Source organism: Copadichromis virginalis, linkage group LG8, assembly GCF_057382275.1.
Source record: "Copadichromis virginalis isolate Kocher_CV1m ecotype Utaka linkage group LG8, C_Virginalis_male_GT1.1, whole genome shotgun sequence".
NCBI lineage: Eukaryota > Metazoa > Chordata > Actinopteri > Cichliformes > Cichlidae > Copadichromis > Copadichromis virginalis.
The window spans coordinates 30,782,010-30,798,466 of NC_140625.1; the positions used below are offsets into that span (position 1 = coordinate 30,782,010).

At 45.1% G+C, this 16,457-nt stretch overlaps 1 protein-coding gene across 2 annotated transcripts in view; it reads left to right on the forward strand.

Moving 5' to 3' along the window:
* The window catches only part of grid1b (glutamate receptor, ionotropic, delta 1b), a 627,414-nt gene that overhangs the window by 501,687 nt on the left and 109,270 nt on the right, over positions 1–16,457 (forward strand). For both annotated transcript variants that reach the window (XM_085467070.1, XM_085467071.1), the window contains exons 6-8: positions 6,300–6,473; positions 12,010–12,171; positions 14,407–14,526. In XM_085467070.1, the coding sequence (XP_085323196.1) occupies positions 6,300–6,473; positions 12,010–12,171; positions 14,407–14,526 (456 nt within the window). The remainder of the gene's footprint in view (positions 1–6,299; positions 6,474–12,009; positions 12,172–14,406; positions 14,527–16,457) is intronic.

The window sequence follows — 16,457 nt, forward strand, 5'->3', positions numbered from 1 at the left end:
ATTGGTGAATTTAAAATATTATTTTATATCATAAGCGATCTGCCTGATATTGTGTTGATGCCAAAGCAGCTTCATTAGACGCTGAAGGTCCTTTAAGTCCTGTACATTGTGCGTCGGGTCCTCCATGGATCAGACTTGTGTGTCTGGCACATCCCACAGATGCTCGAAGGCTGGTTCACCACAGTTCCTTCCTTGCATGGGTACCGACCACTGCACTCTCAGACTATGTTGATGGTAAACGCTAGGCTGGTTTAGCAAGGAAAATTCATGTTGGAGTACTGATCCCAATATTCCCAAACACAATGGCAACAATGAGCTGTTTAAAGATAATCCGGTGTAATGTTGTGCTGCTTCGTGCTGTTGCCATACCTCAGAAGAAACTGTAGAAGGTCCCCAAAACTTGATTCTGTTCATCTGGATGTTTTCAGCAGAAACGTTTCGTCACTCATCCAGGTGACTTCTTCAGTGTCAGCTGACTGCAGGACTGAAGGACTGAAGTCATTATGCTGTTACATACAACATTTGTTGTTGTAACAGCGTACCGACTCCAGCTCTTCACTTCCCCAGGACAGAGGAACTTTCAGAGACCTTTCACCCCTCATTGACACCATAGAGTAGAACAAACTGACAAAAGGAGCTCTCGCCACCTCCTCACTGGTGCTTTTCTAGTCTTTGTAAGTCCGAACAGTCATTTGTGTTAAAAAAAGAGTTCATGTTGAACAAAATCTAATTACCTGCAGTGCACGATGGAAAACAGTTGGTGCAGATGAGATGAAAATGGACTCTAACTGTAAATGACACCCGTTCTTCTCTTTGAAATGCAAATCAGACTCTTTGTGAACATGAAGCAACCCCAGGTTACATTACAGCTGCTGCAGGTGTGACTGTTAAACAATCCATCTGCATCGACGGCTAAATCCATCAGAGACCCGTTTCTTTCTCACGGTTTTCCTTTTCTTCCTCCTCTTATCTCCGTCCATCAACACACAGAAGGGAAGCCAAGGCCGATGGAGTGCAGGTAATGAGAGCAGGGAAAGTCTTCCAGCAGTGGATTAGTAGGTAAAAAGCAAACTGAAGACTAATCATGCTCATAACAAATGAACTCCAAACTGTGAGTTAATTTCAGCTCATTTATTACAATCAAGACATTTAATAAAGTTGCACCCAATTAGTCCCCAAGTTCTGCAAAAAACACTCCATAATGTCTTATTTTAGTGTGATTTTAATCAAAATTCTCTCTGCATTTACCCAAATAAACTGAAGGTAAGACACTGGTTCCAAGTTCTCGTGTTGAAGCGTGCCATGAGTTTTGAGTGTCTGTTATTACACCGGGCTCATCCCTCAATAATCAAAGTCAAAGCACGAAGAGCACAGAGATTTCATTATTGGAATTTTAAAAAATATATTTCATTTTCTCAGTTTTATTCGTTTAATTAGTCCAATCTGACACGTTTAAAAGTCTCCAGCAGCAGAGTTTTGACAGCTTTTATAACTACAGTTCACTTCAGAGAATCAACAGAGAATCAGCCGGTTTACAGAAGATTAATATCTGTTGCCTTAGCTATAACTAGCACCAGCTAATAACAGCTCATTGTCCCAGGTGTGTTTTTGCTTGTATTAGCGACTTGTCTTTGCTGGTTTGTCTCAGGTGCTTGTTTTTGCAACTTTTACACAACTACACCATTAATGCCCATCAGGGGGCCGGCGTCGGATGCTAGCCTCGGCTACATGTGAAGAACTTTGGACACGGCCTTACACCTGAGCAACTAAAGTGCAAACTACAAAGTAAATTAGGGTGAAAAGTCACAGCTTTCTACACTCAATGTTCTGAACATTATGAAAACACCAGGTAATCACACGGTGCCCTCGCTCACCGTGTGGTGAGAGGAAGAGGACCCAAATGCAGACACCTGGAAACAAAACTATATTTTAAGAAAGTGAGCTGTTTATTAGAGGCTGATGAAAAGGTACAAACGCAAAGGGGAAGGGATACAAAAGTAAACACTAACCTAAAGACGAGGGAGACTTAAACTCAGGGGACTTGACAGACTCGCAACACTAAAGACACGACGCCATAACCAACACAGACCCGGGATGAAACTGGGCAGACGAGAACTAAACAGGGAAACAGAACTCACTATCAACAGGACTAACTGAAGTGTAAACTATACAAACAAGACCATTATAATACGAAAAATGCATAAAACTCAAAATGTTGGGTCAAAAAACCCGGACCCTGACTGAACTATCCATTAAGACTAAAAGTCTTTTGTCTCAGGCTGTAAACATGTTTTAACACTGGAGTCAGCCCCAAGTGGGCATTTGAGGAACTGCAGTCTTATTTATTTTCACTTCCTCATAAGCGCAGGTACTCTTGGACTGTGTGGTTTAAGACCCGAGTGCTCTGACATGCCGACTGTTTTGGCGTCCGTGAGGTCATGCGTGCTCCCCACAGGATGGACCCTGCTGGTGATCAGCTGATTACCATGAACTTCATGGTTTCCTGAGGATGAATCATAATAATATTGTTGATTCTCTGCAGTGCATCATCAGGTCAAAGCTGTCCTGCACGACTCTGATGTTGAACCTCATATCATGCAGCACCTTGAGGAAGCTTATGAGCCGGCACCGTCTGAATAAACGGCGCTGACGTGTTAGCATGCTAATATCCCACAGTAATCATGTAAGGATGTATGAGAGCAGCTCTCTCCGTGAACCTGCTGATGTCTGCACTGCTCACACACAGCTCATCCCCACACTGCAGAGCCCTCACATTTTTCATCAGTGTGACAATTTTGTTTTCTGCTGTGTAATGAGCTGCACTCATGGTAGAAACTTGTGTTGCTTAATAACGCCTAACAGCAGTTGTATAATACCAGTCTCACGGCGGGCTATGATAAACAGCTCGCCATGGCGTGTTTTCTATCATCTGAAGTGTTAACCGACAGCCTCATTGCTTCTGAATAAGCTGCAGTAAGCTGTGCGCCCTGTGCTCTCGGTCAGGATCCCATCTTTCTTCACAGCACCATTACCTGTTCCTGAAAGCTACATCACACTGTGTTTTTCACCAAATAACTGCTCTCCAAACCTCTTATCTGATTCTTTCCGTGATCACCAGCTTCCCTCCCAGTCGCTGTCAGAATCAGCACCCCCCTCCCATTAAATCTGCTTGTGCCTGAATGCAGGTCATTACCATGCCCTGTAATATTGCATCCATCGGCGCCTCGCCTCAGAGGTGCCAAGTGCAACCAAATGGTCTGAATTGGATTTCTTTGAGTCCCTGCAGTCACTCAGAGATCAATCAAGCATCAAAGCGTGGCACGAAGCACCCGGTCGCAGCTAAAAGCCATGTTTTAAAATTATATATCAAAATAGGCCAAAGAATTAATAATAATAATGATGGATTGCATTTATATAGCCCTCAAAGCGCTTTACAATTCCACTATTCATTCACTCTCACGTTCACACACTGGTGGAGGCTACAGGTGTAGCCACAGCTGCCCTGGGACAGACTGACAGAAGCGAGGCTGCCACATCGCACCATCGGCCCCTCTGGCAACACCAGTAGGCGTGTCTTGCCCAAGGACACAACGACCAGGACAGATAGAGCTGGGGGATCGAACCGGCGACCTTACGGTTACAAGATGAGCTTCCCAACCCTCTGAACCTAACTAAACAATTCTTGTGTAGTTAGTGTGTAGTTAGTGTGTAGTTAGTGTGTAGTTAGTGTGTAGTTAGTGTGTAGTGTAGTCAATAGTTTTGTTGTGTGTGTCAGAACAATGAGGCGACTGCTGAGTGTTACAGGTGTTACAGCAGTGACACATCTGCTGCTGTCAGGCCTGCAGGTATCAGGCTGCTGTTCTCCTTCATCTCATAGTGGACAGAAATTATTTTTGGAGCGGCACAAATAATTTGTGTGGCATCAGATTTGATGCAGAACAGCTGATTGTTCTGTAAATAGTTTGAAATGTTTGTTTAAAAAACGCCTTGGCTGCATTTTTAGGTAAACAGCTGCAAAAAATGTTGTTGTTTGCATAAATCAGTTACTTTTTTGAAGAAGTAACTATATAATTAACTGCCCAACATTGGTCATTATTTACTGTATTTGCAGACAGAGTTACAGACTCTCTCCCAGACCACAGACTCACAATACAGTCACAGCTTTATATAAAAGAAAATAAAAAAAAATAGAAAGTTGTGTTTTCAAAATTGGAGTTGAAGTTATTTTTCCTTCCAATAGTGTTAACATGCTGCAGGTCATGAACAAGATTGTTTTAAATTTTCATTTTAAGTGGGCTGAAGCAGTTAATTAAAAGTAGTCTAACATAAATGCTGTAATTTGATTACTTTAATAAACATGTAACTTGGATGGATTCGATGCTGGCGTGACCACAGTGCACACGTCTGCTGCTGCTCACAGTGGTCCAAGGGACGCTCAGGGAGTTTGTGCGTTCGCTCAGACACGTGAAACATTAGAGGGAACATTGCTCAGGACCCCAGCCCTCGGGGCCTGGACTCCCCCACCCCTGTTCTAAATGAACACTGATGTCACCGACCAGTCAAATCTGAACGGAGCTCATTTTGGCCTAAAAGTTTTTGGTTCCATCATAGCCGAGCTCGTACTCTGCTGCAGATACCAGCGTCTGTACAGCTTCCACTTAGTCTCTGCTTCAGTATCTGCCACAGAGCCGACCGTAAAATCAGTTTTCATGTGTTCTGCACGGAACATGAGAACTTTACGAGTCGCAAACGTTTCGTCTGCACTTTTGTGTCACCTCCACACACCCCAAACAAGCTGCCCAACAAACCAACAGTTTGCACACTGTTGGTTTGTTGGGGCCGCACTTGGTCATCATCAGGCGGATCATTCCTGATGATGTGACCCAAATATCTGACTTTATTCATCACATTTAGCTCAAACAGACTGAGGGGAAATTTCGATATCGTCGCGTCCAGCATCATCCTGCCGACTTCACTGAGAGCGCTTTTTGCAGACCAGCACAAAAATGTACAGAAAAGAGATGAAAGTAAACAAAGTGAATGAACCTGATCGTCTGAAGCTTCACACCTACTCAGGAACATTATTCCAGACTGGGATGTAAACAGGAACGAAGAGAGGGCGGCTGTAACGCCTGGCTCAACTAGTCTGATTCCACTTCAGGATGCACGTTAATAAATAACATTCGTGGAATAATGATTTTTATTAGCAGTGTCAGGAGCTCAGTAATAATGTTGCCTTTTTAAATTTGTTGTTCTTTAGGCCATAAAAAGTACTTCGGTAAACTCCACAGTTTTAATCAGTTGTGAGCATCTCCACAGTCCAGAGCACAAACATGTCCAGTTTGCTGTAAATGCCAGCATGATTTTCATTTTGCCCAAGAATACCAAACCGAGGTCATAGGTCACACAGCTCACGTTTTTTGGAGCAGGAGTAATCGCCCCCTAGTGGCCACTAGAAAGAAAGCAGGTTTAAGCAGCTTTCAGGCTTTGTCTACCTTTGAAACGCCGTGTACGGAGACAGCACAGAGGCTCGCGTACGTCTTTGTGTGTTCAGCAGGAGGGAGAGGAGCTATGCTTCAGCCAGCAAACTGAACTTAATGCCATCGCTGCAATTACCTGGAATCCAGCTTGTTTTGACTTTAAACCCTTTGGCCTGACAGAATGACATGTTTTCAAACCCGTGCAATAAATGAGCAACAAGTCTGCGTGACTTTTGTTTACAGGTTCACTTTTAATTGGATGAAGGCGACGTACATACAGAAATAGAAGAAAGTGGACTTTTCTAATAGATAAACTGCAGCAAGTCCTCGCTGCGTTCGCTTTTACTTAAGATGTAGACTGTAATTATGTTTGGTGTTATAAAACATAATAAAGCTAATATTCTTCATAGATATTTTTAATTATGCTTTTAGAGTTCGGCCAAGGCTATCTGTAATTACACCTCACAGAAAATAATTGGCTTTCTTCTCATCAAAGCAATTAGGCACAAAAGAAGCTTTTAAATGGCTGGCGTGCACCGTCCTTCCCGTTTGGCTTGACACTGACATTTGGTTTTCTTCGTGAAACGTCACATTCTCTGCAGTTAATTAACACGGCAGATGAAATAAACATACTTTTGTTCATCGGGCGCAGGGTTCAAAAACAAACACTCGAGACAATCAGCATCTGCCTCTCACCAAACCCTCGTCCGGCCTCTCGGGAGACAAACACTCAACCTCCAGCAGTTAATATGCAGACAAACAGACCGAGCGAGGTCAATAACGTCTCCTTCGCTTTGTCCCGCCGTCTCATCGCCACAGGAAATCAGCGACACGGAGATCCTGGAGCTTACCCACAGTGCACTGGGGCGCATGACGGTGATCCGGCAGATCTTCCCGTTGCTGAAGGACAGCAGCACCCGCTGCATGAGGCAGAACCACCGGATCTCCTCGCTGCTGTGTGACCCGCAGGAAGGACACCTGCAGAACCTGGAGGTAACAAGAATTCAGCTCAGTGTGCAGTAAAGGTTGTGCTATGGCAGAAAGTAGTGCTAGCTTTAAAGTCATGCCTCCCTGAGTTCTGTTATAAATGTGGACAAGTGTATTTGGGGTTTCCTCTAATCCACACAGACTCACATATATACATACAAACGCCCGCTTTAATATTTTAATAACTGGTGCTGAAGGTTCTGCAATGTCTTTAACCCAACGAGGCCAAGGCCTAAATCCTTTGCACAGTGATCAGGACCGGCTGCAGCTGGTAGTCTCTCTTTGCACTGTAGAAAGGATTTGTTTGACAGCACTCGTTGGACTGACCAAGACTCAGGAACTCAGTGAAGCTTGCAGAAGGAGAACTTTACATTTACACAAGTTTGGAAGGTTTGCATATTCCAAGGTTCAAACAACCGTAAGTAAAAGTTATCTGGATGTGTCTCTGCCAGGAAACCACCCAGTGTAAGTTAACTCAATTCTGCCAAGAAGAGTGCAGGATTACGCCAGAAGTGATGGATACCGAAAGCATCCGACTGAGGTGCAACTTGCTAAGGGACATTTACCCAAATATTTCTGGGTGTCTGAGTATGTTTTAGCCTGTATGCATACCTGTGTGGATCAGGGAAAATCCCAAATAAATTGGGGACCCAACTCGTGTTTTTTAAACTTATTAAAGATGTATGGTGTACCATCCTTCCACTGTGCAAAAGAACAGTTCAAAGAAACACCAGAATTAATTGACATCCCTGCACACGATGAGTGTGCATGAATGGGTTTGAGTTAGGATTAGGTCGCTGATGATGACTTAGGCTACGTTCACTCTGCAGGTCTTGATGCTCAATTCAGATTTTTTGATCAAATCCCATTTTTTTTGTCTGCTCGTTCACACTACAAATAAAATGCGACAGCAAACGCGCTCTAGTGTGAACGCTCAAAGCGGCCGCATGCGCAAAAGAAGACGTCACACACAACGCGCTCTGTTTAGACCCAGAGCAAACTATATTGTTTGACTGATGGGCCTTAATATAAAGACTTCGGACTTTACATTTCCCAATTTTTGCTTTAAGTTATTTTGTTATTTACATAATAATGTAAATAACCTAATAATGATCCTTATTGCTGTTTTAGAGCAGCGCTGCTTCAAAGGATAGCTGCAGATTTCTGTCAGAACCTGCAGATTATACAGAACAAATAAAATGTTCACGTTGTCTTCCCAACAGTTTCACGGGATGGCCAGGAAGCGTTCGCGATGTCTTCTCTGGCGCTGATAATCGGCGTCTGTCTTGTGTCAGTGACGTAAAAGACGCATTTAATGCGACCTGACCATCAAACAGCAGCTTTCTAAAACATCTGATATGTGTCGGATTCAGGACCACATACGAGAGTGACCCAGATCGGATTGGAAAATATCGGATTTGTGCCGTTCACACTGTCACACCATGATCGGATAGATGGTCGCACAGGGTCAGAAAAATCTGATTTGATGCGCTTTCGCCTGCAGTGGGAGCGTAGCCTTAGACCTGAGTTGATGCAAAGTGGTACCTCTGCAACATGTAATGACTTTTCCCTGTTAGGATACTTTAAAAACAACAATAGTGGGAATAAACACTGAAAAATCCACTGGAGTCCAGGTTCTGTGTGGAGGAACACTTTGGATAAGTCATTATAATTTAGGAATTTGTGTTTTCAAACAGTTTGTGTGGTCAGTGTTTAATTTATTCTGAGGAATTTGTCTCCATTTTTTTCCTTTCACATGGCTCCATCTGTCCTCAGCCTTTTGTCCTCCGGAGGACACAAAGACCTTCATCACACAACGGCAAAAATACCACAGAGATGTGTTTCAAACATGAAGATTCACATAGATGTGTTTCGCTCATCAAAGGCTCCATAATGAGAGTGCTGAATGAATGAATGCTTCAGAGAATGAATTAAAATGTCTGAGGGAATGAAGCAGTAATTCAAAGGGACTAATCTGATGGGATGAGTAATTATGGGTGCAAATTATTCAGTTAAGTGAAAAAGAGAAATGTGATGAGAAGCAAAATCAGTTTCCTGTCTTCTAGACCTCCTCGGTCAAACTCTTCTCTCCACTTGTCGTACGTCCTGTGTTGTGATGGCGACCCGGGCGAATACACGCACACGTCCTGTCTTAACTTGTGGTGTTGAAACTTTTTTCTGCTGCACGAATCACTGATGCACATCCATAAATTCATGAGCGCATTCATAAAATTCAGCCGCCCACTCAAATACTGTGCACACGCACTGAGTGTACCAGAGCTGTCAGATCAGCTTCCAGCATCCAAACATCAGCTTAATGTTAAATGAGGACACAAACTTTTAGACAGAGTTCACTACCAGAGACTCGCTGATGACCCAGAACAACCACGAGGACATCACAGACCATCTGTTTCCATCACGTCCTGTCCTCTGACTCTTTCTCTGTCGGGTCAAACACCTGCATGTCCTCTCTCGCCACACACCTCCCGTGGGCCGTCTCCTTTTCCCCTTGTTCACTAGCTCCATCTTCATCATCCTTCTCCCAAACGACCTTGAGTTTTGTTATTGTTGTTGCAGAAAACCACAGTTAGTGTCGACTCTGTGGACAAACTCAGAATATCTACTACTGAGAAACTAAAGTTCTTACTTTACAGTCACGTGCAGGACTTTAAATATTGAGATCTTTTGATTGACCCACGTACTCCACATACCTCGAGGCAAGGACATGCCAGCCTATTGTGATCCCCGGGGAGTCGCTCAGCCCTGCTCTGTCAAACCTCTGGTGTGGCTAATTTATGCATTAAGGTGTCCTTTGGCATCATGATGGGTTATGATGCAACAGTCACTCCCATGTCGTCAAGGTTACTGTTGTTAATAGGCATATACTCACCCACACCATCATCTTTCCATAACCCTCAGAGGTCTAACCCGACCCTGGCGATTTACATTAAATGTATGTATGTGTACGTACTTTGTCTGTTCCTAAGTTGTGAGTCTGTGAGTTATGATTATTACTCAGACTAACGTAAAGTGTTCAGGCTAACAGAGCCACTAAAATACTGTCTTTAGTTCTTAACGTCTGAAATGATGAAGACACTTGAGAAGCTCCACAAAATTCGCTGCCTTTGCAGAACAACAAAAACTTGTACCTGTTTGCGCGTTCCCTCCCAGGCGTCTGGACTTCTGATTGGACTTCTACACGGTTAGGATTTGGCATGTCCTTGACAGCGTTTGATTTTGGCGTTTACATGTGGACGGAGATATTTTTTCGAAACTTCTTTTAAAAAATGAAAATGGAAAATCTCAGTTTTCAAAAATACCCGTGTACGTGTGAACGTAGCCTCAGCGCCTGACCCCAAACAAGCCGTTCCCGAAGAGTTTCCCATCCTTGAGATAAATGAAGTTTACATTTATTTTGTCTTTGGTACGTAAACCTAACCAGTGATTAGAACTGGAAGTAACAAGCAAAGGAAAAACTTATGATCAGAAGGCAGCATTTGGCCCTCCAACCTCCCCCTGAGGACCACATGTGCCTGTTAAACGTGTCCGTTACATCTCAGTGGCCGCTACCGCCACATCCACAGCACCAGTGATGCCAAAGGACAGCTTGTGGACAACAAGGGGACGCAGACACGCGACAATCTCTGGGCTTTCTGGTTTATGGACGTCAGATCACAGTAAAAGTTCACCAGGACGCGGCTCACAAAGGCCGCTGCTCACGTTCAAACTACTCGCAGTTAAAAGCCTCATGGAGCTGTCGTTTTTTCTCACGTATGAATCGTGTACGAAAGCCGAGCCGCTTCCCCGCCTCTCAGTTTACACGCCAGTTTGCCTCGTGAAAAATAAGCCATCAAATTCAAGTTTATCTCGCTGACATGCAGAGGGCGCACAATAACCTCTGTGCTAGCTCGAACACACACACACAGTAACTGACTATTATTCCCAGGTGTGAAGAAGCACCGCTGACATTTACAGACAGCAAACAGAACAATTACTGTAATTCAGGACAAATGCTGTCTTTCTCTGCCTGATTTTGACATTTGTGGAGATGATTGTAGTTTTCACCAAACGTCCGACATCACGGCGGCGGCGTTATTATAAATTTTTCCTTTTATTCTGAAGATTATCTTCCTGTTTCTGTACATTTGCGTGCGCCGTCGTATTTCTTCACTGTGTCCTTGTCCTCACCTGTTTCCTCTCCTGTTTCCTCTCCTGTTCCCTTTTGTTCTTCCTCTCCATCCTTTCAGGCTGATTTTCTCTCATTTTAAACTTAATAAGCAGTCTCGTCTCCATCCCATGCTCCGCTTCATTCCCTCCTCAGCTGTGACTTTCTTCTTCTTGCTTCTGCCGGCTTCGCTGTGCGTTCACTCAGAGGGAGGTGTCTCAGTAATTTGTGTAAGAGAGGGTTAAATGTTCTTTGGTGCTGCACAGGAAGGATGAGTATGTTTTCAAAGAATGCCATCAGGATAAAGTGACGATTAGGAGACATTTGGGTTACACCTGTACAATGCAACCAGGGTGAGAGCATCTTAATCTATATTTCAGTCAGGCTCAGGTCAATGCAGTGAATATAAGCGGGAGTCGAGCCTTAATAAGCACTCACAGGGCTTTTACTGGGTAAACTGGGCTCAGCACACAGCAGGCAGAGGAGCAAACCAAGGAAAGATCTGAGCGAGTTACAGTTCATCATCAGGCTCCAGGTGGACGTCCATGCCTGCTTTCTGTGACCTCTGGGCACAAACTACTCGTGCAGACGTGAATAAAGTGCAACAGGAGCAACTCTGAGGATCAGAGAGCGACTGAGGAAAGCACAGCTGAACGTAGGTGCTACATGTTGGGGAAGAAAGCCAACAAACAAGCAGGAGCCTCACAGCAGGTCGCCGCAGGTGTGTGCTGTACACTGATGTGTGCTTCAGTGACACATGGAGACGTGCTGCAGGCTTCATGTAACAGAGGTCAGCTGTCACAGATGATGTGAGGGTGCTTGTGAAATGTAACACTAACCACATGCAAGAGACAGAAGCCATAAGATGTAACAACGACTTTATTAATTGTCTGATCCAGAAATTTTGATGTTGTTTCCCATCACAGAGGAATGAAATCTTCACGTGATCGTTCACCTGGCCGACAGAACAAAACATGCAGCTGATCACGAAAGTTAAAATAATGATAATTTTACATTACAGAGTAGAATAAAAGTAGGGTGTGTGTGTGTCAGCATCCAGCTGTGTCACACGTGCTCAGTGTTTGCAGATGTTCATAAATGTCCTCTTCCACCAATCACGTCACATCTCCCGTTCACGTGTTCACTCGCAGAAACCTACGATTTCATTCTCGAGATCCAGAGTGAAAATTCTGTAAACGTAGATCTTTGTCACACATACAGTAAATATTAGCATCTATATTCTTCATCGCCCTGCAGATGTGACATTACGTTTGTTTCACGCGTCACGTTCGACAGATGTTACGTAACAGTCAGTGAAAAGCTGATCGAAAGAAAAAGCGATCACGTGTATTCACCCTGCCCGTGTCTCGCCTTCAGGTGTCCAACCTGTACCTGTACGACAGCGTGCTGATGCTTGCCAACGCCTTCTACAGGAAGCTGGAGGACAGGAAGTGGCACAGCATGGCCAGCCTGAACTGCATCAAGAAGTCCACCAAGCCCTGGAACGGAGGCTGGTCCATGCTGGAGACCATCCAGAAGGTAAAACACATCCAGAGTAGAGCAGACCAAAACATGCCCGCTGGTTTAAGCCCTGATATCAAACTTACGATGGAAGAATTTAACCCTGAATCGAGTACTCGCCTTTTTCTTTCATTACAAAAACTGTGCAAATAAGAAGTTTTATCTGTACAGCCTCTCATTCAGTTTGGTTCAAAATAGTAAAGTTTTCTCAGAACTGTTATTTATTTAAAGAAAGTCGAGGCGAGCATTTGATTTGTACAATTTTCAAAATAAAAGAACAAACAGCTGCTTTGTCAACAGAAAATCAATCGCACATCAAAGATGCAGTGAAATTGCGCGCAGCAACCTGGAGTCAGTCCTCACAGTCTAATTGGAGAGAGATGCTCTTTGGCTGGGCTGATGAGTCCCTCCAGCACGCGCGGTTGTGTTTTATTAAAACACGAGTCTGCTTATCTGACACGCATCAGAGTAACCACCGCCGAGCTCATTAGCGCTCCTTTCCTACAGATTCCTGTAGAAAAGTCATAAAGCATCATGTTCTTGAATGATATTGACAGAAATATCCAGAGTTCCACCAAAGGATTATTACTCCTGCAGTCATCTTTGTATGCGGACGAGCCAGACAGAGCACGCGGCCGCTTAAAATTCTCATTTCATACCAAAAAGCTGCCGAAAACAGCAGCTCGTCTGATGAGGGGGAGGAGCCTCACCTCCGAGCTGATGAGGCTGTGACTCCTCACACGACCAGCTGTCCTGCCTCTGCACTGGACCGGCATCGCTCGGAGGTCAAGGTTGCTGCATTTAACGTTTCACAAACTGCTCTGGAAATAACAAACGTGAGCTGCACCTGCAGCATCCATCAAGTGTAATGAATCTGAATGTGAGCTGTACAATCCTCAAACAGCCATTATTCCAGCTGGTTAGCGATGGAAACATTCATTCGGTCTTGTTCCATCTCAAACACGCCCTTTCTGAGGTTCCCCGTCCAACCTCGAAGCTCCTGTTTCATGCTCCAGGCGGTCGTTTGTCAGTTTGATTGTTATGGACGCACTTTTGCTGCGTCTCACCTCAGAGTTGGTCATTACCCCCAGACGAGTCTGGGCTACTTTGCTGATGAAATGGACGATAACTTAAAGACAGGACGACATTCGCTGAGTGAAAAATGGCAGAAGCCGAGAACTTTTTATGTCGCGCGTATCCGAAGACGTGAAAAGCGGCGTCCCTCCTCTGGCAGGTGTGTGTTGAATGCGTTTACTCAGACACATCTTTGAAAGAGCCAAACATTTTCAAACATTAATTTCCTCCAGGTGACGACGAACGTGACCTTTGCTGCTGACAGAGGAACATTTAGTTGGCCGGCCTGCTGTGATGACCGTCTTCAGTCATGCTTTACATCCAACACGAACTGATGGAAGTCATGAAGTGACATTTCATCCGTGGCCTTTCGTGGCAGCGGCACAGCAGTCACGGGCTGAACTCATTCAGTCAGACTCTGATGATGTTCTATATGGCGCCTCATCGTTCTGCAGAGCAGCCAGACCTGATAAAGATGGTCATCAAATATTTAGGTCTATATTTATTGGCTCCCACTGCACCCTGGGATCTCTGCGTTCCTCACATTTTCGGTGTCGGTGTTAAAGATGCAGGAAGTGTAGCAGCAGGTGTTTCAGAGGTCACCTGGTCCTTTCTTCTTGCCCCTTTAACCTGTTAACATCTGCCTGATTGCTGGGACGGGGGTCAGGGTTATGCTCCCGTCTCATACACGTTATCCTCATTTGAAAGAGTCGTCTTGTGGATGACTCGTGTTTTTCATTATTTCAGTCAGGAGGGGCTTTTAGGATTTGTGTTCATATTTAACATAGACGTGTACGGCTGTAGTATTGCTGCATTTATCCCCTGGCATGGGTGCTGATACACGCTGCTGCGAGGCTCCCAGTACAAAAGAGGCCTGCTGCCTGTCATTGTTCAGGTAAATTGACAGATTTCTGGAGCATAAATCCATCAATAGCACAGGAAGTTGTCATTCTCAGCTCGTGTCTCGTTTGAACACGGATTACAAACTGTTCCTGAAATAACCAAATATAATCAGGTAGCAGCTCGAGTCAAAGATCGTCACAAAGTAATAAAAGAAGAAAGTGGGGCATCTGAAGCTTCTGGGGAAAGCCTGATTGTGTCAGACGGCGAGCACAGATCATCCTGCGTGACTTCTAAACCCCCGTCTCTCTCCTCTCTGTCTGCCACCCTCCTCTTCAGGGAAATATCACAGGTCTGACGGGTACGATGGACTTTAAGGACAACGGCTCCAACTCCCACGTCCAGTTTGAGATCCTCGGCTCGAGCTTCAGCGAGACCTTCGGCAAGGACATCAAGAGGGTGAGTTCATACTTTAACAGATGAGCAGTCGACGTCGCCCGAGTGTGTGTCGGATCTCGGAAGACGTTTTCCTCCTGGGGGAGGAACAAATAAAGCTAAAATATTCGATTTTTGATTATTCTCCAGCACGTCGCTGTGTTCAGTAAAGAGCAAAACACAGTTCTTCATGTGTTTGTGTCACGTGTGTTTTTGGGGAAGTGGAACCAGATAATCCACCCTGTCTGACACACACACACTGGTTTCCATATCTCAGTGAGGACGTCTCACTGACATAATGGTCTCACTAGGTGCCCCGACCCTAACCCATCACAAATGAAAGCTGAGCCTAAACCTAACCATCACCCTGCTGTACCCCTGAGACTAAAACCACAGTTTGAGTCTCAGAAATGTCTTGAAACTCATGCTAATTTTCTGTCCTCACAAAGATGTCTAAACATCTACACACACACACGTTTCTGGGGTTAAACTTGTGGAAATGGCTTCAGACAAACATCCACACCACAAACCCGTCCGACGGTGTTGCTGCGGCGTGTTTGTTCAGAGCACCGTTAGCCTGTGGCGCACAGAGGAGCGCCATTAGCTGCCGTTGTTGCTGTCGGTGGAGTTCAGCGTCATCGGTCGCTGTGTTGGCCGTAGCGGAGCGCTGCGGTTGGTGCCCGCCCCTCCCAGCCTGCGTCTTTCATATCCTCACGAAGGCTCTGCTTCATTAAACGTGGGGATTCCTTCAACATTAAGTGCTCAGACTGAGCTTTGGCACCTGGGCCCTGCTGGGGCTGGACGTGCAGCTTCTGTGCTGAAGTTTGAAGTTGGAGAAGAGAAAACAACTGCTGATGTGATGGAAGGAAAACACACCTGGATCCCTCAGGTTTGGAAACTGAGACGCTGCTTCGCTTTATCCAGGATGGTGAAAACTAACCACTGGTGTTTTTTTTACTCCTAGAAGAGCAACTAACGGCTGTACGACCTTAAATGAACTCTGTTTATTCCTTTCATTTAATTGTCATTTATTCTGTTTTCATTGGTGAGACTCTTCAGGTGGAGCGTTAACCTTTGAGCAATGAAGGGATTTTAACCCAACGAACAGGAATCAGTGCGACTGTCACGAGTGTTGCATCGTGGCGATGTCCGCCTTTATATACAGTCTTTGCTCCTGAGTCATGACGGCGTGTTTTTCAGTGTTGCTGACGATGCGCAAGATTAGGGGGTAACATGCAAACTCCACATACAGCTGGTCGCTAGTTATTACACCCATCAGACAGGCACGACTGGGTCAGAGCGTCTCCAGGACTGCAGCTCTTCTAGTTGTTTCTGGTCTGCAGGCTCACTGATGCACGTAGAGATCGAAGGCGAGCTGCTGTAGCTCGAACGAGTCCGATCCACGGAGGCCCGCCTCGCAGCTTAGAGGACTTAAAGGACATGTTGGTGATACCACAGCACACCTTCAGGGTAATCTACGCCTGATCGCTACATAAGCCTCCGGGAAGGAAATCTGTTCAGGTTTTGTAGCGACATGTTTGTGCAGGAGACAGCATAAGAGTCGCTTTGTTGGTAACAAAAGGTTTATTATAGTAGCAAAAGTGCAAAAAGGCCATAACAGGCACATGTATCAGTGACTCACATTAAAGGCGCTACAGCTCATTACAGCCCACTCTGGGTTATTTTCAGAGTCACATACAGTGCTGCAGGGTGTCCTCCGGCCTGCTGTTAATGTTGCCGCTACACGACCGGCGTCTGATAGCGGCGCTCTCTGTAATGACACAGATATGAATGTCAGCTGACTTCATCTGCTGCTGCTGAGCTGGCAGGAAAAACACAATCAGCTCTTTATAGGATGGAAAGCAGAGAAAGAGCAGTTTAAAGAGAAAACGTGCGTTTGGATTTAGCGACTGCGCTGACTCATCGGCCTGATTCGTAGCTCCTCTACAGAGGCA